We start from the raw sequence: 23,941 nt of genomic DNA on the forward strand, positions 1-23,941 counted from the left end.
ACTTGCCCTGACGGTTGTGGGGGAGTCTCCTCCTCAAAAATATATTTTCTATCTGGAAATTAACCACGCTGAACAAAATGGCTGTCTCAAAATTTTGATTGGATGTGTTTGGGGGAATGATAGGCGTGGGGGGGGGCTAGTTGAACTCTAATCATTTTGGACTATTAAAAAGGGCAGTAGCCCTTTAATTTCTAATCGAATGAGCCTCTTTTGAAGTTTTTACGACAACCCCTTCTATAAAAACCTTATATGCCCCCAGGGCATAACTTAAAACCCTTGCCCTGAGGGTTTTGGGGGAGTGTCCTCTACAAAAATTTACATTTTCTATCTGGAAATCAACTACGCTGAACACAATGGCTATTTGAAAATTTAGATGGGATGTGTTTGGGGAAATGATGGGCGTGGGGGGGAGGGGGTTAGTTACACTCCAATCACTTTCGACTATTAAAAAGAGTACTAGCCCTTCTAGTTTCCAATCGAATGAGCCTGTTTTGAAGTTTCTACGACAACGCCTTCTATAAAGAACCTTATGTGTCCCCAGGACATAACTTAAAACCCTTGCTCTGAGGGTTAGGGGGAGTATCCTCGTCAAAAATATATTTTCTATCAGGAAATCAACTACGCTGAACAAAATGGCTATCTCAAAATTTTGATTGGATGTGTTTGGGGGAATGATGGGCGTGGGGGGGGGGCTAATTACCCTCCAATCTTTTTTGACTATTAAAAAGGGCACTAGAACTCTCGATTTCCAATCGAATGAGCCCCCTTTGAAGCTTCTATGACGACCCCTTCCATATGAAGTGCCTCTGGGAAAACAATAATAATAATAATAAAACATTGGAGCCGTATGGCCTTTACTATAGGCAACGCTACAGCGTTGCCTCTGATTTTGGGCTTTTTTTTAAACCTATAGATCCTGGTCTAATTTAGGCAATGAAAATTTTTCGTAAAAATACCACATTAAATAAAGGATTTCATTCCTTCCTCCCTTAAAACTTTTCGCAAGATATGGACATTACTGTGACACTATCTCTTCTGTTACTTAAAATGTCATATATCTGCAGATGATTTATCAAAAACTTTGGTAATCACTGCAGCATTCATGTCCCTATCAGCTAACAATTTATGGATAAACACAGAACTCACTGCAGTATTTTCATTCTTTAGATAAATTTTTCAAGGTGGGGAGCTCAAAACCTCCTGTTTTGGGTTTTAAACCATGTAAAATCGATTGGCTACCTTAGAGTTTACATTCCCCGGCGATTTGACTCTTTCTGTGGAAAAGCTGGTGTTTCGTGGTACAAAACACCACTTAGGCACGATTAGTTTCTTACTTAAAAGGGTACTAGATATAGTGTTTCCTTTCAAATAAGCCCTCTCCAAACATTCTACAATCACTGATCCAGTACGTTGACTTCTGGTGAAAATAGAAATAAAAAAGAGATATCAGTGCTCCTCATGCAAAAGTGATTTCCCTTGTTGTTCAAGGTGGGGGCTTTTATTCCCATGTGTATGGTTTTTTGCAATAGCAGTTCTATTTGTGAACTTTTTCATTTTGATCCAACTCAATTTTCGAGGGATTTTCAGGCTCTTTTTCGAAATTCTCCTAAATATGTTTTCGCAATAAACTTTTACCAGTAAGATTAATTGAAATAATAGTTCCTAATCTAGAATCAGCGTCAAATCGAAGTTTTTCCCTGACAGTCTTTTTTACAAAACGCGTTTTAAACTTTTGATTTCCCCCCTTTACGAGTTTGTAGATATGCAGCCAAGATGTACAGCAATGCTATCAATTATAGCTACATATTGTTATTTACTTGTGGTTCATTACCAGCCTGACTGATATATCATCTAAACATTGCAGCAAAATACGCATTGTCGAGCATTTTGAAACTCCTACTGCTCGTGCTCAAGGTTTTCAGGCTTTAAGGGGGCTGTAATCTCAAATTGACGGCTAGCCGAATTAAAATCAAGTATTTTGTAGTAGGCATCAAGACATAGCGAATTGTAGAAAAAGCCAAGACAGACAGTCCGAGTAATTGAGAGGCAAATCTCGGATAAGCCCTTTTTAGGATTGTATAAAATGATGTCATTTGGGTTACATTAAAAAAGGAAACGATTTCCTTGTTTGTCAAAATAGGAGATGACAAACCTTCGGTTTGGGGTCTTAGGCCATAGAAATTGAGTATCTATCTTAGAATTTCCATTCTCCGGCAATTTAAACCCTCTCTCAAAACCCTTTATCAAATGGCTATTTTTTTTCAGAATGCGTTTTTGAACTTTTGGTCACTATGCGTCGTGATGAGGAATCACGTTGGAAAATCATTCCAACTGTCTCCATGATGTGCTCAATCATGATATTTTCTTATTTCTTTCTTGGCTTTTAGCTTGTTCTAGACGAAAACTAAAATCAAAACCTTGTTTTCTTCGTGAACCTTAGGCCTAAGTGAAGCGCACTTGCATTTAGAAACTTTTAAAAGCATTTCCACATTACTGAGCAATAATTTCAACAAGCAAAACGAAGACCGGATGGGTTTTCTCAGTCTATTTCTTTTTTTTTTTCGTTTACAGCTTGATTATCAAGCGAAAAGGCCTTTAAGTAAAAATGGTAAAGTCGCCTTTCCATCTGAAGTTTTAGAGACAAATTAGAAATGAAATTAGCCAATGGGATTGCAAATACAGTTTGATTTAATTCCCCACTTGTTCATAAAACACAAAATGGTTCCAATGCATAGTTCAAAAGTTGAAATTTTGCACTTGAAGCATAAGCATCGCCATGAAAGGAGTTAAGGAGGGGGAGTGCCCCCTGGGTAACAAGAAGAGTTTTAAGAACGCATTAAAAGAATAAAATAAGAAAAATTCCGATTTCAATTGTTGTAGAAATATTTCGTGATAGCCCTTGTCCCCTCCCCTAAGGTGAAAATTTCCTGCCAGAGCTCCATTCTTCGTGCCGCCTCTTTCCTGCCACATTCTTGTTGGCAGAACGTCAACGTTCGTGAAATGTATTACATCAATTATGAAATATAATCTAAAAAAATTCTCAAGAAGAAATCTTACAAAGAGAATAATAAAACACTTTATTCAATAAACTCTCGACAAAAGTACTTAAAAGCTTGAAAAGGAATTACAGCTTGTCAATACAAAAGGATTCTAAAAGAAAGTAACTCAGAAAAATATCCTTCACCTTCGAATGGCAGATTAAAAAGGAGAAAACACTGACTAGATGAACAGTTGAAAAAACCCATTATTACTCGTACACTAATACACACAAAAACCACATTTACACACGCAAAACAGAGCTGATTTTCAAACTGATCTTCAGGGGCGGATCCAGGATTTTTTTTAGGGGTGGGGGGGGGGGCAAAATAGGTTGATCCGATAAACTTGCGTTAGGAGCAAGTTTAATTAACGCAAAATTGCGTTAATTAAGTAAATTACACTATTTTAGACTACGTTAGGGGGGGGGCACCTCACCTCTCCCCTGGATCCACCACTGCTGATCTTACCGATCAGATTTTCGAAAATATTGATAGCTATATTATGATTAGCCGAATTGCCAGAAATTTGCCCAATTTTGTATTAATATCCACAATACTTCATTCTTATTAGGCAGCATCCAGGAGACTTAACAACTCATAGGTTAAATAGAACAAAACTAAACATCTTTAAAAGAAGAAAGAGAACATTTACAATAAAAATAAGAGCCTTGTGATCCAAAGAAGAGAAAAGGAGGAGAGGGGGAGGGAAGACAGTACTCTAACTCTGACAGATACCAAACAAATAGCATTCGGACTGTAGATTATATAGATTATGCAATACATAAAATCTTACGTAAATTGGGAAGACCAAAAGAATACACGTCTTACAACAGAATTTTGGAGATTTAGGCTTTCAACCTGGATAATCATGATGCTTGAATTTTGCTGCCGAACGAATTCTTTAGAAAAACCACACAAATAATACAATATGAACAAAATGAATATTTTAATTATATTTAAATAGCAATGAGAAATTTAAGTCAAAGTAAAATTTACTGTTCATTTGTAACGATTCTCATATGTTTTGCTTGTACACTAAAACGTTTAATATTACAGGAAAATACAGCTTTAAATCTTAAAAAGATTTACCAAAAAATTACCTTTTCATAAAAAACTGGATTGTTAAACGCACTGTTTGTTCATTTTGGATTGTGGAATTTCGCCTTTTTGATGATATTTTGAGCAACCAAAGAAAGTATCCGACGTCTTCATAAAAGGCGTTATGACGAACAGAATAATTATTTTGCATGAAGTAATCAAAGAATGACACTCTTATGCCATCTATGATGACTGTAAAGAGTATAATCGGCAGTACTACGTAAATAAGATGTTTATTATAATGGCATTATAAGAATTTCGGACACTTTCTTAGAAGGGTTTCTCAGGTAATATAAAAGGTGGGAGAGAATAAAAGAGGCTTAAGACTGTAATAATGAAATATTTGCTATCAGAACGGAATGGGTCACAGAGACAGGTTCAGTTTTTAATGCTGGCATTAGCTTTAAACGTTTTAGGTGGTCTGCAACAGCCACCACTATACTTATGAAATGCCTAATTTTTTTTTCTAAAACAGTTTTAAATGAATGTAAAACAGGACAGAACAATCAAGAATTCATCTACAATTTGTTCGTACTTGAAAAAGGGGGAAGGTAAACAGTAATGGTTTCCAAGGTTAAGTAACCATTTTTAAAAAGACCGATTTCCCAGTGTGGGTTGAATTACCATTAAATTTAAAGCAATATGTTGAACAAACAAAAAACTACAAATTTTTAGAAAATTTTTAGGTGGAGGTAATTCAGAATTAGGGTGACAGGCAATATTTTTAAGAGTTTAACGACAACTGGCATATTGAGTAGAACGTTCTATTACTGACTACTTGAAGGATCCATAACCAAGTTTAAAAGTTCAAATTGAAAACTAGATAAAAACAGTGACATACAAATATGTACCCAAGAGGTATGGAAAAATAACAAAAGTTGAAATTGGAACTTGTCTTCTAGATGAAAAGAGGAATAAACACCGAATGTAGTTTCACAATAAAATTTTAGAACTTTCTTTTGTGGTTTTTTTTTTTTATTAAAAAAGATGGAGATGCAAAAAAAATATATTCTATAAATCTGAGGGAAGGGATGTTTAGTGTTTTTTTCCGATTCTATGAAATGAAATACAAAAAAGTTTATTTGTTAAAATCTAGAGAAGTGTAATTGCCCATTGCCTCCTCCCCCCCTCTTTCCCAAAAAAGGCCACCTTTGACCTTCCAAGGCACCTCAATCCAATAATCCCAAGCAAACTGGCTACTAGGGCCTCAATTTAAAACTTGTTAACTACACCACGGGTTATTTTAAAGCATAGGCTTTTTTTGCATTGATCACATAAGCAGGCCAACAACCTTTAAGATCAGGCAAGAGCTTCTCCTACGATTCCGCCCCACAGTGATAAAGATATAGAAGTATTTTTATTTCCTTAAGGCAGCTCAAGCCGAATTCGACCGATCATTTTTATAGGAAACGGTGTCACGAAGCTGGTGGAGTAGCAGCAATATTAGTTTTAACTGTATCAGATTAAAAATGACCCCCCCCCCCCCAAATCTATGATTTTTACTTTTTGTCATGTTAGATACTTTGACTAGGACTAGATAGAGGGCGGTTGTTCACCAGCGCGGCGAATTCCAGCGCATAAGGATGTGGCGTATTTTGATTGAAAGTAACAATTGACAGTATTGTTAGTTATGTAGGCTACATTTAGAATGTGCCTTAGGTAGGTAGGATATGCAGTTTTTTCATATATTCTTCATACCAAAACTGTAGGTTTTTTACATATGCTTTTTAGTCTACAGAAGGTAGCCAAGGAGCATATTCAAATTATTTCTTTATAAGCCCACTCAGAAGTTAGAATAATATTAGATAAATAAAAATATATCAAAATAGGGTGCAGCAGGTTTTTATTTTTACTAGGGTGCAGTAAAAATTGATTAACGTGTTTTTTATGTAAAAAACTAGGCCCAAACACGGGTTCTAGGGCAGGGTAGAGAAGAGGCGTCATCCCCCTAAACAGAAAATTAATATCTCAAGTTTGACATTTGTCTCTAACATATCTAATTCCAATGTGCAGCGTTAGTTCCGTTTAATTAGTTGTTAAATTTGGAAATTGCTTTTTCGATTTGTATATTTAGAATTACAACTCTTCAATTAGTAATGTAGTTTTGAGAGCTGTAATTGAATTACGTAACATAAGCACGATTTTAACAGGTAACATTTTTTTTTATCAAGAAACGAAAGTGGTAGCTAGCGCTCGCATTTATTTACGAAGAAGTAAAAGATTTGGGTTTCATTCAACTGGTCCAAAACTCAAACTGCATCAACAATAAAATCAAAGATAACACTAAACTATTAAAAAAAAAAAACTACACTCAAGTTAGATAAATAGCAGAAATTAAGGGTCAACAGATAAAAGATAGTGTCAAACCGAGTAGCGAGAAAATATCATTAATCAGCCGTTAGTATTACCTTTTATGAATTTTTTTCATCTTTTCACTGATGGAATTTCAGCCATTTTGAAATTTTTTGTAGGATTATTCTATATCATTGTCCATGGAAAGAAGAAGGACAAAAAGAAGTCGAGTTACAGTGATTTCACCTTGATGCAGAGTACATACGATTATGTTGGGTATTCTTTGATCTCGATATAAATACTTTATTTTTTTCTTATCCCCATTATCTTTGCCGTCAAGCCTAAAAGTCTTATCTGACATTTTCGCCAAAAACCACTCGCTAAGCTGTTCTCAAAGGGAGGATCAGCAGGAAAATATATGTTCAACTCCATTTGAAGGTCCAAATCCATATTGACCTCCTATTCTTTCATCTGAGAACACTTTAGACAACGGTATTGTGATCGTCTCAGAAATATGAAAAGGCCATGTACGGCGAAAATGCAAGATACGGAAAATAATGAACAATATCTTCCACAGTGTAAATATCCTTTTACAAATAGGCTAGAGCTGATGTATCGAATTAATTAGACGAGTTTTCGCCGCTTTCCGTTTCCTTTCAAAAAAGGGAAACAACCTTTTATTATGAGCATTACGATGTAACAGATTCCGTTTAGTGAATATGAGAGACCTGTTATCAAAATAGGAATTTCGCAAAATTTGATCTGATTTAACAATAATGTGATTAACATTCATAAAACAATTTTTCTTTGGTATTAATTATTTAATATTCATAAAAAATCCGACGAATTTAAATTTAATACTTGCTATACAAAAGTTACTAGAAATGTCCATTAATGAGAAGCCAAAAGAATTAAATCTTTTCTTTACATTTTTTTAGACTTTAGCATCAAAAGGCTTCATTGACCCTCCAAAACATAACTCTAAAAGGAAACTCGTTTCAATTAGGATGAATAAAGAGACAAAAGGTTTTTTCCTATTGGATTTGGCTAAAAATATTTTTACTATTTCTTTCTTCCCACTGTAAATTAGCAGCCATCAGATCCAAGGCCAAGAGGAACCTAATATACAAAAAAAATTGTTTGATGACATGCCCCCCCATAAAAATGGGAGTCCAAAAGAGCTAACAGACTTTTTTTTAATCTTCTCAATACCTATATCATTACATCCTTGGACCAAGAGGGTCCCACTGCACTGGAACAAATAGAAAAAAAAATACGTTAGCTCTCCCAAAAATTAGGAAAACAATGTTTCCCTTTAATTAAGAAATAAAAATATTATGGTTTTTCTTTCTGTGTTTTTTTTTATATTTTTTGACAACATAATAAATGAAGGGAACTAAAATGGGGTTATTCTTTACCGGTGTTGTCTCCGTACTTCATTTGGTGTTATTTAGCTACTCCTTGTGTCCATAGACAAGACACCCATGTATTAGACACAACCTACCATATATTTAAGGTTAATGTTGGTTTACGTATTCCAAACAAAAAGGAATTTTGAGATATTACAGTTTGAAGCTAATGAGTAGTATGAAAGCGTTTACAAACATTTCGATTTAAAGAAAGATGCAAAAATAAACGGATATGGCTTGGGCTTTTGTAGATGTCAGTTAATCGAGACAGTATGATCAGTAGCTCTATGAATAATGGTGAATCAAGTCAATTCTTTTCTATCCTTGAACACAATGTGTTGAGACAGTCAATCTTCTTTAGGTACTATCTGATGTGAATACATATGAAAAGAAAACAATACCAAATAAATCAAAAGAAAACAAAAGAAGCCAGAAGTTTCCAAAGAACTCCTATAAGAACCAGTTTTCTATGATGACTTGATCAGTGAATAGGTATTTAAAAATAAAGTTAAAACTTAAAATGAAAAAAAATAAAAATAAAATAACAACCAATCATAATATGTCATTTACACATACACAAAATTTTAAACCAATATTCAATTTGCCTCAATAAGCCTGAAGTTTCACTGTTGATCAGTACGCTACGTTACGCTCGTTAGTTACGCTCGTTAGCGTAAGTTAATTACACTGGCTCTACCTCAGCTAAAAAACCCGTCAGCATTAATGCTACAAATTAATAAATCATTACATAATTTCAGTACTGTCTTCACAGATGGCTAGCCTACCGACCTTGGCTAGTAAAATGTCAATTCGGCCGATTAATTTTTACAAAAGTCCACCTTATCAATTCTATAAAAGAATGAAACAAGATTTAAAAAAAGCAAATTTGTGGCAAATTATATTCCCTGGTTAGGAGTATACTAGTCTGACTGGTGGCATCTGTTATAAGTGATGTCTCAAGATAACAAGTGAACCCAAAATAACTAGAATTTAAGCAAAAATTCGGAAATATTTTTGTTTTTGATTTAGTTGATTCTGTCAAAGCAACGCATCATTGCACTAAAAAAATACTTCAGACGTGCAAGTCTTTTTTCTTCCTTTTTTTGAGAGTAAATCGAGAGAGAAACGATAAAACAAAAATTCTACAGGAAAATGAATACGAGTTGTACTATAAGACTTAAAACGTATACTCCAAAATTTGAAGCATGACATATTAATGCACATAGTCATTCACTCACATAAATTCACCGTATACCGTATACACCATTTGAAAACAGATTTTAGAGAAATAGGTTGAACTTGACTACTGTTCAAAAGTGTAGTTACATCTCAAGTGTTGTAAAGATTTAAATGAAATTTCATGTTTAACAACTAAAATAAGAGGATTTCTTCATCTAAATGTGATGCGTGTTATAAATATATATGAAAAAAAGATGCCCGCAGACCAAAATTTGAGAGAGATAATATCTTTGAGAGAGATAATAAATCTTTGCGAGGGGAATATCGGGAGTCTTCTAAAACGTTTCACAATAGAAAGGAACAAAGAAATGAAAATATGTCGTCTAACCACTTGAAATAAAAATTAGAAAAAGCTATGAGTTACATGTTCATAGGGTTGATAGTTTAGCTTCAAAAGGCTGGAAAGACACCCAAATCTTCCTTGCACAAACTTTCATCTCAAGACATTGTCTTTATATATCTCTTTTGCATTATCAAAGAAAATCTTATAAAGCCATGAAACAAACTGTTTTCCAAGTAATACCTTTTAAAACCTACGTATGAAGTTTAAGTCAACAACAATCTCTAAAAAAGCAGTTTTCCAATTATAAAAAATAAATCAATACTGAACTTAAATTCAAGTACATAATGTCTATTCCTTATTAGTCAACTATGCCATTGGCTGAAGTACATCCCAATAATATGACTTTTCCACAGTATTTGGATTGCACTCCGGGAAACATCGAACACATGTCAATACTAGATAATTTCACTTCCAAGGATAAAGCCAGGGTTGCCAATCTTTTATAGCATTAAAAATAAAACGGCTCTGGAAATCAACTATCAACAACTTGCGACTGTTCTAGAGATAATTTTGGCTCTAATTCATTATCACCCAATTGTATACTTAAAACTTTTAAATACACACCCATGGCTCATATTTTTCATAGTCAAATTTGTATACTTTCCGTATGAAAAACCGAAAAGTTAACACTGGCAGCCCTGGTTAGGTTTTTAATCATGAGTCATTTTCAAAATATATGCCATCACCAGTCCTTTGTCGAATTTTTTTGTTTTCTGCTAAGGAAGAATACCATACTAAAACCTTGGCACAGTAGAACAATTCCATTCTTTTGGTACACCAATTCTAAATAAATCTAAACGTTTACACTATATTTGAAGATAAGTCAATGGTTTTGTTCATCACTGGTTTCCATTTCGGAGAGATGTGACGTTCTCAGTGCCGTAAAGACGACCTGCTTTCTTGGCAACAGATGAGAGGATTTCTTGAGAGTATTTCTGAGTAGATCGTAATGCCAAGGACCATTCTTTCATTGCTATGCAATCCTACAAGGGACAAGCATTATATAAGTCTATAAAGTCTTTTCAGGATTGATTCTTCTTTAAAGAAAATGTTTTTTTTTTTTACCATTATTTGTGGCGAATTTTACCAAAAATAATTCATTTATCCTACATCATACAACATGGATATAGCAGACTACAAATTGAAAAAAAAAAAACAACAACAACAAACCACTGCATTTACGTAAGAAATTCATTGGAGTAGAAACAGCTAGCGTCAGTATCTGTCACAAAAAGTGGTTATGATATTTACAGGGACCGTTACATTGCAGTTACTGATTACACAATAACAACAATTACATTGTTATTGTTACTATTTGTTATTGTATTGTTAGTGTTTTTGTTTCACCGCAGTAAATTTCCTGCAGAGATACGTGTGGAACACTTTAGATTCTTCGATCACCAAGTTTCCGAAATAGTGAACAGTTTTCCCCTTTTTATACTTTTGATCTGTAAAGACTGGTTTAACCAATTCTACTTTTTTAAATTATCTATCTAAATACTTGGAATTTTTTTAACTATATTTCAATGCTTTATGTCTTATTCGACTACACCTTGTTTTAGGAAATATGTAATCTCATCAAATTTTACTCTGAAATTATTATTTTGATAGGTTTCGACGGATTTGAACCTGACGCATGAGGCGAAGTCGACTCTTTCAGAGCTTGCGAAAGCATTTTTGAAAAATAGTATATTATCTCATCTTGAACCTTCCACTTATCCATCGGATTACTGACATGTGTTTCCATCAGTGCAAGCATTATTAAAAATTATTTCGCATCAACATCTGTACGTCATGCTCCACTTTCATCGATTTCTGATAGCGTCACAGTTGAGAACAAAGTATTAATCGAAATTCACCGAAATTAGAGGAGACTTGAACGTCTTGACCCTAGAAAATCCAATGACCCATTTGAAATCCCAGCAAAGGCTGATCAAAAAATGCCCTGTACTTAATATACCTCATTAGTACACCTCATAGTTATTAATTTTAATGCCCATTTTGCAAATTTGGAGGTTTTATATTTATGTTTGTTAGTCACCAACTAACTTATGTTTTTGTTTTAATTTTACTTTATCCCCTTGTTAATTTTACGAGTTTTTTTTTTTTTGGGGGGGGGGGGACATTTTTGCTGACTTGACATTGGCCTTCTAATTTTATTAGTTTACTTTGTACTTTGCTTTTGTTTTTAAAGTTTTTACGTATTTTACATTGATCCTTTTATAATTTTCTGTTGTTGTTTGATTGTTTGTTTTTGTTGTTCTTTTTTCGCTGTATTTGGCGCTAAAGTGCGAATTCGGCCCATTTGGGCTTGTGATAGCCATTTTTCAGCAATAAATCTTATCTTATCTTATACTTAATTGTCATTTTTAGCCAGTATACTGTTGACAGTATCTTTCTATTTACTTGTAAATGTGCTTTTATTTCTTTGGTTCCTAAAATACGAGTACATGCCCTTAAAGATGTTTGGGACCTTAGGCCCATTTTTAATACACCAACTTTCCCAAAGTGTTTGAGAAAGTTTCCTTACCAAAATATAGAAGAATATATTAGCCCACACCAATTTGGCTTCACGCCAGAATATAATACGTTCTGTCAACTTGTATTGATGCTTCGACTATAAAGAGTCTAACAGATGGTTTGCCGTAGGTATTTTTCCCCATATTAAAAAGTATTTGATAATCTGGGCCATTCAATTCTTCTTGATAAAGCAGAAAAACTCAGTGAGTTATCTAGCCCGTTTTCTATCTGATAGAGAGCCCTATATTCTTCTTTAAAACAGTTCGAAACAGTTATCATTGTGATAACTTATAATAGTGTTATGAGCATACTAATATTTTCAAGGTTGCAGATGACTTAACTATTTTGCGGTTGGCACATGTCAGTAAACTTACCGTAGAACTTAGTATTGATTCCTCAGTTAAGACACTTAAACCTAATCACGATAAAGTGAAGCTTATTTTGAACTGTAAAATAAAATTCCCTCATGTCAATTTCCTTCCTTAAACCATTTCAGCTAACTGCACTTACTTATAACTGAGTACCCGAGTATAACCGACCCTGTTTAAAGTTCTGTAGTTGTATGGTTAGATAGTTACCTCAGGCGTTACTCTTCTATGTCTAAAATAAATAAATTTACAGATATTACAAATATGCCTTTTGACAACCAGGATGCATATAGTGTCTATAGATTTAGTTCAACACCCCCTTCAGTATTCCCCTAAAGTTTCAATTTCACATCAAAAGCTGTTCCTAAAATTTTGCAGAAACGCCGTTTCGACAATCTGGATGCAAGTCATGTCTTTTGACTTAGTTCGATATCCCCCATAACATTCTCTGAAAGTTTCAACTTAATGCCGCTATCTGTTCCAAAGGCGTTGCAGAAACCCTATTTGGGCAAACTGAATGCACATAGTGTCTTTTGTTTTAGATCAGCATCCCCTTCCACATCCCCTGATGGCTTCAACTTATTACCATTACCAGTTCCTTAGATATTGCAGGTACGCCCTTTTGACCATCTGAATAGATTTAGTGTCTTTTAATTTAGTTTAACACCCCCCTCAAGATTTCCTGAAAGTTTCAACGAAAGACCCATAGCCGTTCCTGATATATTGCAAATGCGCCCCTTTGACCACCTAGATGCATATAGTGTCTTTGGATTTAATTCAAGATGTCTCTGAATATTCCTTAGAAGTTTCAATTTAATACCTTGGCCGTTCCAGAAATATTGCATACACGCTATTTTGACAACCTGGATACAAATAGTGTTTTTTTTCATTAGTTCAATGATTCCCCTCAATATACCCTGAAGGTTCCAACTTAATATCCCTTGCCGCTCTTGGAATATTGTAGATATGCCCTTTTGACAACATGAACACACATAGTTTCTTAATTTAGTTCAACACCTTCCTCAATATTCCCTGAATCTTAATTCATTTAATGTCCTCAGCCGTTCCTGAGATATCTTAAATACACTCTTTTGACAACCTGAAAACAGTTTCTTTTGATTTAATTTTACGTCCCCCCTCCCAACATTCTCGTGAAGTTTCACATTAATACCCCTAGCCTTTTTGGACACCCATGATAAAAAATGCCCCTTCCCCTTTCCCAATAATCTAAATTTCGATCGGATGTCTTTTGGAGACAGGGATCGAATGATCCAATCGAATGAGTCCAATTCAAAGTTTCTATACCAACTCCTTCCAAAAGAAGTTGCCTGGGAAAAACTAAATAAACAATACACTGAACCAATGTCGCCCTTAAATTATGTAGCGCTATTGCGCTGCCTGTGATCAAATAGGGGGAAAAAAACTACAATTCTTCAAAAAATATAAAGAGCAAATTTAAAACTAGCATAGCTCTGATAGTAAGATATCAAACTTAAAGAAACTACAATGAAAGTAGAAAAAAAGCGTGATATGAACAAAATTCCAATGAATGACATCTTGCCTTCACCTTCAAACCCTAGAAAGTGATTAAGGTGAAGTAAACTGAATGAGCCGCCCTTGTGATGCAGAAACATGCTAAATATCATGAATTACTTATTAATTGTATAGATGGCACCTTTGTAAAGGGATAGAGAAAACTCTTTGGCCTACTCTGAAACATAATAAAATATGTTTTTTTGTTTTTTTTTTAAATAACCGTATTCTGCATTTCAAATGTGCATTTAAGAAACATTCAATTGTTATATGCTTTCTCAAGGAATAGAAAGAAAAATCAAAATTATGTCTGGTTTCTAGGTAAAAGCTACAGATAAGGCATAGTTGATCAGAACTTGGATTAAGCAAAAACATCTTACGACTAAATACCATTAACTGAATCTGGTTAAAGTCAGGGCCGGAAACAGAGCTATTGGTACAAGGTAATGTACCATCTAACGGCCCGTAATTAATGATTTCGACTATATATAAACATAGTTTGACACAAATTCTTCTGAAGTATATACCGTTGTAAAACGCATTTACAAAAATGTTACTTAGAAAATTTACAAATTCAGTGCATAATTTTTAAATACCAAAAATTAAATATCATCAATGAGCCATCTACATACCCCCCTTTCAACAAAAAACAGCGAAAACTTTAGGTGTTTATGTAAAAAAAAAGCCAAACAAAAACTTTGCTTTCTGGTAGTCAATAGCACGACAATAAAGGCACTGGGGGAAGGGTAGCATACTGGTAATAAGTACTTCACACTAACTAGGGTAAAAATTTGTAGAACTAGTCTATAATCTTCCAAATATGTCCGCATCATTTCAGACATCCTAGATTATAAAACTGCATAATACAAATTGAAAAAAAAAATTGATTTAGGGAGGGCGTGTGCCCGGGAGGGTAGATGGGAAGGTATTTGGTTGTGGAACTAACCAAAATTTACAGATTTTTTTTTCTCAATTCATGTCTAGAAATTTACATGGTGTTGAGGGTGAATTCTGAGTGAACCTTGCTATGGGTTACTGAAGTTAGTTCTTTGTTTCTTACTTTTACAACTTCTTTGTTCATCTTTCTAATTTCTAACCTAAGTAGTATTGTTCTGAAACCTGAATTTGTTTGATGGTTTAAAATTGGGGTAGAATTCTAGACGATGAGCTTTTTGCTATCTCAGAAAAAGTAATTGAGTTAGGATAATGAAAATTGATTTGCCGTGAAGCTGGGAGAAGGGACCATGCAAAAAAATTGTCGCTTCCTCTTCGAAAAAATTCGAAAGGTGAATATTTGGCGAAACTAGTTAGATGTTCGAAGAATCGCAACAAGGAAGAGTCCTCGCTTTCCCCTTTCAATCGGCTTGTGCTTCCTAATCTTATCTGAAACTGCATGATTCGTCAGAGCTACCTATAATGTTCCATTGTTTAAAATTATTTCTTAACAACTGTCTTGCTGTTAGCAACAATCCTCCCTTTGCCTCCTGAAACAAACTCTCAATAAGTTTATTTCTCTGCCATTTATAAGGTTTATGCTTTCAATTAAAAACTTGAAAATATTATCAAATATATACTCACAACTATTTGACAACGCAAATAATAATTCAAGAAATAATAATAATAATGTAAATATTAAAAGAATCTACTACCTGACTTGTTAGCACTACCCGACCCTCTTTAAGTTTGAGTACAAGACAGGGTACTCCCTTTATTTGAACAGGATCTTGTGCAACTTCTTCAATTTGGTCCATAAAAACTAGTTCAGTTTTCCCTGAAGAGTCAGGATGTAGCTCTAATCGATTTGGATAAAGTTTAAGGTAGCGTGTTTGCCACGTTGAACCAAATGACGCAAAGGGGCCCGCTAATTTTTTCATATATCCATCCAATTTAAGGTCAGTCTCTGAAAAGAAAAACAAATTAAAAAAAGGGTAATAGTAATGTTGGAAAGCTTCTTGGCTAATCGCAATCCAGTTCTCTTAGGTCAATTCGCTTTCAGAAATGAATCTGCGGCCTAAAAAATCTCCGGGAAGAAAGGTCTAAGGATCGAGGACATTGACCACGTTGACCAACAGCCCATATCAGAAACCACGAAAGCTAAATTACAAAATATCTAGAATTTTCTTAACTAAATTTTTTTGAATCTTATTTTTGGCTAAACAAAATCTATACACCTTATTTTTGCTAAATATATTTTAACGCATCTTTTTTTTTGCTAACTGAATTTCAGCACGTGTTTTTTGTTTTGCTAATTAAGTTTTAATGTATCTAGTTTTTTTCTAACTGATATTTAATGCAACCCTATTTTGGCTACCTCGATTTAGACAGCTCAAATAACAAGGTAAAAAAAACATTGGGAATGAGGGTATTATACTCTCAAATTTTTCTTTTTCAGGTACTAATTATGAAAAAAAAATTAAAGTGCTAAGAATAATAAAATTAAAGTGCTGAGAAAAAAAAATATAAAACAGTAATTAAACAAAGTAAAATACTATTTTAGAAAAATACTCTTAATGCAGAATTATCTTTAATATAACAAATGAAACCATTTCAATCTTCCCAGAGAAGGGAATGACTGGTCTACTACCCCACCCCCCACCCCGGCCCTTTCAATATTTCATAGACATACACTGGCTAAAAAGAACATTTGTATTTGATATCTAATTTGAAGGGTGTCATGTGGTCTCCCAATCTTAGTTTGCTCATGTCTGGATTGAAGTAGTTGTACATATTAGATTGTACAGTGTCCTACCCCTCCTCCTTTTCCTCTTCAAGACTATATGAAAATTCCAACCCTACTCCGAGTCGCTCCCAAATTCAACCACCTGGATGCGAATACTATCTTTTGATTTTGCTCTACTCTCTCCCTCAAGGCATAATTCAACATCTACTTGCCTCCACATTCAACACTTACTGAAAGTTTAAACTTGATACCCCAATCACATAACCTCTTTCGTTTTACTCAGATACGCTTGTTGTTTCAAGAGTATACCCTTGGATAATTCTGGGAATCTTGGCCTAATAAACGACTCTTAAGATCTCCTAGCTGATTGGACAGCAAAGACCCAAAATGGTTGACTTTTCTACTAAAACAATCACTGAACAACAGGTAATTTAGGTAATGTAGGGGCATTGCCCCTGGGGCTGTTTGATATCAGTCCCGGAGGAATACTTACCAGACCTTTCGACTCTTCTAAACAAAATAACAATCTCAAAATTCTGATCTGCTATCATGGAAGTACTATGTATCGCAAGAGCACAAGATGATGGCTGGTTGCCCTTCAATCCCTTTCGTTGCTTAAAATAGACACTAGAACTTCTTAGCTCTAATTAAACGAGCCACCTTTAAAGTTTCTATGACCTCCCTTCCATACACTGTGGATGGAGAAAACTTTTTTGTCTCTTTGTTGAGACCCGTTTCGGAGGGAGCAGTGTTAATTTAACTCTTTGTATTCTGGTCACTTTTGCCCTAGGACTTCATGATATAAGTTTTGAGCCAAACGGGAAAGATTTTTTTTATCTTCTTTGGCATCTCTTTTAGGGGGGGGGAGTACCTCCCAAAAGTGGGTTCTTCTTAGCCCTAGGACTCACGGTTATAGGTTTCTGATCAGCAATAAAAAAAACTTTTGGACCAATTCAGGCCCCCTACCACCCCTTCCAACAACAAAATGTTTTGATTCTTTGTCCCAAACAACTGTTCCTGAACGTTTCGATCGTCTGGACACCCAGAACATACCCTCTTTTCCGTTACAAAAACCTATCTGTACACAAATCTATCTGTCAATACTTCGCAAAAATTTCAAGGACAGAGTCAATCAGTTTGGCATCTGAGAAACTGATTCCAACATCAAAGATTAAACAGATAGTCATTATCGAATACGTTCCCGTGACGACTAATCTACAATTGCTTGCAATGACAACGCCTTTTCCTTAGGTAATCCGTCCTCAGCGTCTCCTTGCCAAAATAACCCAAGCGTTCAACTTTTATGAATTAATCTTCAGATAAAGATGCTAATTGGGATTTCACCAGAGAGCGATAGGTCAAACCATCAAAATAATATACCAGTTTACTCACTTCGACAGTCGCTTCCAATAAAGATAATATGAATGTTTTCAGCAAGCTTTACTATTTCAAACGACCTTTATTTTCGTCAATTTTCCCCCTTGGATTTTATTTCACCGAAGATTATAGAAAATTGATAGATAAATCAAACTTGTAATGAGTCTATTGGCAATTTTGAAGCAAAAGTTGCGTACCTTCATTAAAAAAAAATTGATTTATTTTAACTCGTGCTTCTTTTTTTCCAAATTCAAGAAAAAGCTTTATTTTGACAAACATGACCATTACATAATTTACTAAGGCGGACCTAGATTAAAATTTTGGGGGGCCTAATGTGACAAGGGCGCCAATAATTGACACAATCGACAATTTTTATTTAAAAAAGAGTTAAAAAAGAAACAAAAACAAGAAGAAGGCGCCAAAATGAATCTTGGGAAGGGACACCCCCTCCTCTAGATCCATCCCTGATTCCAGGCTTACTTATAGGGAGGGGAGTAATAGTATTCTTCTTATTTCCGTTCAAGAGATCTGATCTTGACTACCGTACAGTCAGTGGAATGACCATCTCTTTTTTATTATTCTTTAGTACATGTTTCGCTGGGTTTTTCTTTTCATATTTAAGATTATTATACAGCAACTGGCGGAGTTAAACAAAACATGCCCATACAAAAACAGCAAAAACAGCCGCTTAAAAAAAAGTAAAAAACCAAGAATAACACAGGTATTAGAAAAAATTGAATTATGGTAGAGCTCGAGTAGCTGACCAAGCCTAGGACTGCAAGAAGACGCAAAAAAACTTATTAAACATCTAAGTCATCTAAAAAGTAGATTCTATTAGTTAGTTATTAGTCAATCTAAAAAGTCATCTAACATCTAAATATATTTAATAACAAGGTTATTAAACATCTATCAGCACAGCCTATCAAACGACAGAAAATAAAACACATATATTCTCTTGTGAGGACTGAAACCTACTGATAGTATAACAAGAGATATTTTTCAGGCCTCGGGTGCACGTTGCATAGTATCATGTGATTGTTTCCGGATTAGTAATTGGTAGGAGATATGGACAGTTACCAAGACAATAAAGTAGAATTCTAAAGGCGAATGATGCCATCTCATACCATCAACACTTAACATCCAATTAAAAATTGAACTAAGATTTTGTTCTTGCTACAAATTTCAACTTATTACGGCAACTTCTAACGCTATTGCTAGTGAGTTAATTATGAATTACCACTTAGTTTTGATTGCGCCAACTCGGAATCTTGCATTTACTTTTTTAGGTGGTATTGTGGCTCTTTAGGTGGCTAATTAATTTCAGTCATAACGTAAAAGTAAAGTTTGATTGGGATTCTGACTTTGTAAACTCATATGGTACGACAATTATAATTGATAATTACGAATTATTTTGGCAAAGAGACGCTGGGGACGGATCACCTAAGGAAAAGGCATTGTCATTGCAAGTAATTATAGATTAGTCTTCACGGGAACGTATTCGATAATGACTATCTATTCTTTCCCGTAATTATGAATTATCACTTAGTTTTGACTGCGTCAACTCGGAATCTTGCAGTTACTTTTTTAGGTATATGTATTTATTTAGTATATGTATTTATTTACAGCGTTCTAGGAATAATCTCGATATATGGTGATATAATATATGGTGTTACATGTAAATATATATGAAGTTACATTTATAAAGACAGAAATATCTGAAGCATCATGAATACTTTATGGTGTAAATTAAAAAAAACTTTCCTAAAAATAATTTTTTAAAAGAAATGTAAAGGCAATTTTAAACTTAAGCTAAGCAGATACAAATACCTTTTAAAATTAAAACTTAAAACGACCAGAAATTACTATTAAAGAATAAATGAAACCCAAAATGAACAGAAATTAAATAAACAATCATAGCAAAAAACATACAACAAGCTATAATATAAAAGAATAAATAGATCTTTAGGTGAATAATGCTTAGATTGAATATGAAAATCAAGCTTAAAACGAAAAAAAATATTTTTCTACTGAAGTATAAATGAAACTTAAAACAAACAGAAATTAAATAAACAATCAAAGCAAACAAACATACAAGAGATATTAATGTAAATTAATAAATAAAACTTAAAACGAGTGACACTTAAATTGAATATGCAAATCAAGCTTGAAACGAACAAAAATCACTACAAACAAGAGTTTGGGTCTCACCTCTTTCTCTCACTGTAAAATTCTAAAACTTACTGCGTCATTGGCGCTTTACTGAAAACCAATTTTATGACAAATATTTTCTTTGTACTTAATATTCAAAACAAACGTTAAAATTACAGTAAAATTTGGAACTGATGAGCTTTCAGCAATTAACATCATTATACATCAAACATTCAGTTTAATTTATTAGCTCTTTTTAAAGTTGTTCAAGACGGATACAGTTTCACTATAAACAAGTGTTTGGACACTGCCTCCTTCCTTAACTGTACATAAAAACCAAAAGCCTACTGTGTCTGTGGCGCTTAACTGAAAACGAATTATATTACAAATATTTTTTTTTCCATTTTTTATAGAATTGAAAATAAAAATAAATTATAGTGAAATAAACTCTAAAAAGGATGAATCTTTCAAAAGGTAAGATCATTATACGTTAAACATTCAATTTGATGTTGATTATACTTTCCAAGACTGTTCAAGAAAAATATAGTTTTCAGTAAAGCGCCAATGACGCAATAGGTTTTAGACTTTTACAGTGAGAGAAGGAGGTGATATCCAAACTCTTGTTTGTAGTATTTTTTGTTCGTTTCAAGCTTGATTTTCATATTCATTTTAGGTTTCACTCGTTTTAAGATTTATTTATTAATTTACATTAATATCTATTGTATGTTTGTTGGCACTGATTGCTTATCTAATTTTTGTTCGTATTAAGTTTCAATTATACTTCAATAGGAAAATATTTTTTTTCGTTTTAAGCTTGATTTTCATGTTCAATCTAAGCATTACTCGCTTTAAGATCTATTTCTTTCATCTATATTATTACTTCTTGTATGCTTTTTGCTATGATTGTTTATTTGATTTCTGTCCGTTTTGGGCTTCATTTATTTTAATAGTAATTTCTGGTCGTTTTAAGTTTGAATTTCAACAGGTATTTGTATCTACTGAGCTTAAGTTTAAAATGTCCTTTACTTTTCTTTGAAAAGCTTATTTTTCGGAAAGTTTTTTTAAATTAATTTTTGTTCGTTTTTTATTGGAAAAAGTTTCAAGTTTTTAAAAATTCCTTATTTCAAAATCAAACTTAAAAAAAAAACAAACAAATGTTCATCAAAGTGTCAAAACTGGTATCAAAGTAACAATATCAAAGTAAAAAAATGGGTTTGTGTCAACCTCGGAGTTTTTATTATCTAGTGTTTGAACTATTTTTAACAAAATGGCTAAATCAAAATTTTTATCGGATGGGTTTGGAGAAAAAGGGCGTGGGGGGAGAGGGGGCTAATTAACCTTCGGTCTCTGTTGACTCTTTAAAAGTGAACTAGAACTTTCTATTTTAATCAATTGAGCCCTCTTTGAAGTTTACACGAGCATCCCTTCTATAAGAACCATTTGTATCCCCAGAGTATAACTTACAACGCCTGTCCCTGGACCCTGGGAGGAGGGGCTGTATCGACCCCGGAGTTTTACTATCTGATGATTGAACTATTTTTAACAAAATGGTCACCTCAAATTTTTATCGGATGGGTTTATCCATCCGATAAACCCAAAGGCATGAAGGGCGTCAGGGGCTAGTTGCCCTCCAATCTTTTTTTACTCTGAGAAAATGAACTATAACTTTTAATTTCCATCCAAATGAACCCTGTCTTAAGTTTATACGAGCATCCCTTTCATAAGAACCACATACGGCCCCAGGGCATAGCTTACAATGCCTTCCCCGGGCCTCTGGGGGTTGTGTCGACACCGGAGACACGACACCGGAGACACAACCTGACCTGTGAATTATCTTGAAAAAAATGGCTATCTCAAAATTCTTATCAGATGCGTTTGAGGAAAATAAGGCGTGGAGAGGGGGGATTGTTGCCCTCTGATCTCTTTTGATTCTTAAAAAGGAAATGAAACCTTTCAATTGCCAATCATATGAGCCCTCTCTGAAGCTTATACGAGCATACTTTCCATAAGAACAATATATGCCCCCAGAAGAAATACTTGCAATGCCTGCTACGAGCCCTGGGGGGGGGGGGTTGTCGACACAGGAGTTTTTCTTATCTGACCTTTGAAGTATTTTTAACGAAATGATCACACGTAGGGGTTTTGTTATATGATTTTTGAAATATTTTTAACAAAATGGCTACCTCAAATTTTTAGCAGATGTATTTGGGGGAAAAGGGCTTGTGCCGACACCGGATTTTTTTGTTATCTGAACTTTGAACTATTTTTAACAAAATATCTATCTCAAAATTTTTATCTGATGCATTTAGGACTGAAGGATGGGGGGGGGGCTAGTTGCCCTCCGATCTCTTTTGACTCTTAAAAAGTGAACATGAACTTTCAAATTCCAATAAAATGAGCCCTCTCCGAAGTTTATATGAGCATCCCTTCCATAAGAACTATATATACCCCAAGAGCATTACTTACAACGCCTGCCTCCGGCCCTGAGGGGTTGCGTCGACACAGGGGTTTTTCTTATCTGACCTTTGAACTATTTTTAATGAAATGGCTATTTTAAAAAAAAAATTTCGGATGGGCTTGGGAAAAAAGGGCGTGGGGGGGGGCTAGTTGCCCTCGGATATCTTTTGACTCTTGAAAATTGAACTGCAACTTTCAATTTCCAATCAAATGAGCGTTCTCTGAAGTTTATACGAGCAACCCTTTCATAAGAACCATATACGACCCCAGGACAACACTTACAACGCCTACAACTCTGTTGACTCTTAAAAAGTGAACTAGAACTTTCAGTTTCCAATCAAATGAGCCCTCTATGAGGTTTATACGAGCATCCCTTTCATAAGAGCCATACATACCCTTAGGGCATAACTTAGAACGCCTTCCCCTGGGCCCTGGGAGGTTGTATCGACACCTGAGTTTTTCTTATCCGACCTTTGAACTATTTTTAACAAAATGTCTCAAAATTTTCGTCAGATGGGTTTGGAAAAAGAAGGCGTGGGGGGGGGGGCTAGTTGCCCTTGGATATCTTTTGACTATTAAAAGTGAGCTCGAACTTTAAATTTCCAATCAAATGAGCCCTCTCTGAAATATATACGAGCATCCGTTTTATAAGAACCATATATGCCCAAGGGCATAACTTAAAACGCCTGGTTCTGGGGGGTTGTGACGACACCTGAGTTTTTGTTATGTAATTTTTGAGCAATTTTTAACTTAATGGCCATCTCAAAATTTTATTGGATGGATTTGGAGAAAAAGGGCGTGGGGGGGCTAGTTGCCCTCCAATCTCTTTTGACTCTGAAAACGTTAACAAAAACTTTCAATTTACTTTCAAATGAGTCCTCTTTAAAGTTAATAGGATAAACCCTTCCATACGACCAATATATTCCCCGAGGGCATAACTTACAACGCCTATCTCAGGGCCCTGGGGGGTTTTGTCGACACTGGATCTTTTCTTATATGATCTTTGTCACCGGAATTTTCGTTATATGGATTGTCACCCATTATCATCAACATCAACCTGAACATTAGACTTGGATTTCCACGTTACGAAGGCTATGTTCCATATTTGGGGGCAGGAAGTGTTCAAGAGGATATTTCAAACTTTTAAAACAAAACAGTTCTGTTTATTTCCTGTACCAGATTTCTGACAGCGCTGACAGTCTACAAAGTTCCTAAGTTCAAAGGTTCATTTTTCACCAATTAAATGTCAGCCGTTCAAAAGTCAAATCATTTAAAAACACTTTAAATATTCTTGACTTAAGTGCCAAAACACTTAAATGTTTTCTTAAGTTTAAAAATGGAATCAAATACTAATGTGCATTGATAGCCTAAATAACAAAAGCCCTTGACAACTGAATAATAATTATTTGGATATCGACTTTCACCAATACCATACTTAC

At 34.4% G+C, this 23,941-nt stretch overlaps 1 protein-coding gene across 1 annotated transcript; it reads right to left on the minus strand.

Annotated features, from left to right (window-relative positions):
* Nucleotides 1-5,093: 5,093 nt before the first annotated feature.
* Nucleotides 5,094-17,071, minus strand: LOC148954579 (G protein-coupled receptor kinase 1-like). Its single transcript, XM_089086350.1, has 3 exons — nt 17,014-17,071; nt 15,490-15,740; nt 5,094-10,402 (listed from the first exon to the last, which is right to left on the minus strand). Exons 1-3 carry the CDS (start codon nt 17,069-17,071, stop codon nt 10,259-10,261), a joined length of 453 nt encoding a protein of 150 aa, XP_088942476.1. The 3' UTR covers nt 5,094-10,258.
* Between the last annotated feature and the right edge of the window lie 6,870 nt (nt 17,072-23,941).

The sequence above is a fragment of the Artemia sp. Qi Xiang Cuo genome, chromosome 3, assembly GCF_049724085.1.
Source record: "Artemia sp. Qi Xiang Cuo chromosome 3, ASM4972408v1, whole genome shotgun sequence".
Classification (NCBI taxonomy): Eukaryota; Metazoa; Arthropoda; class Branchiopoda; order Anostraca; family Artemiidae; genus Artemia; species Artemia sp. Qi Xiang Cuo.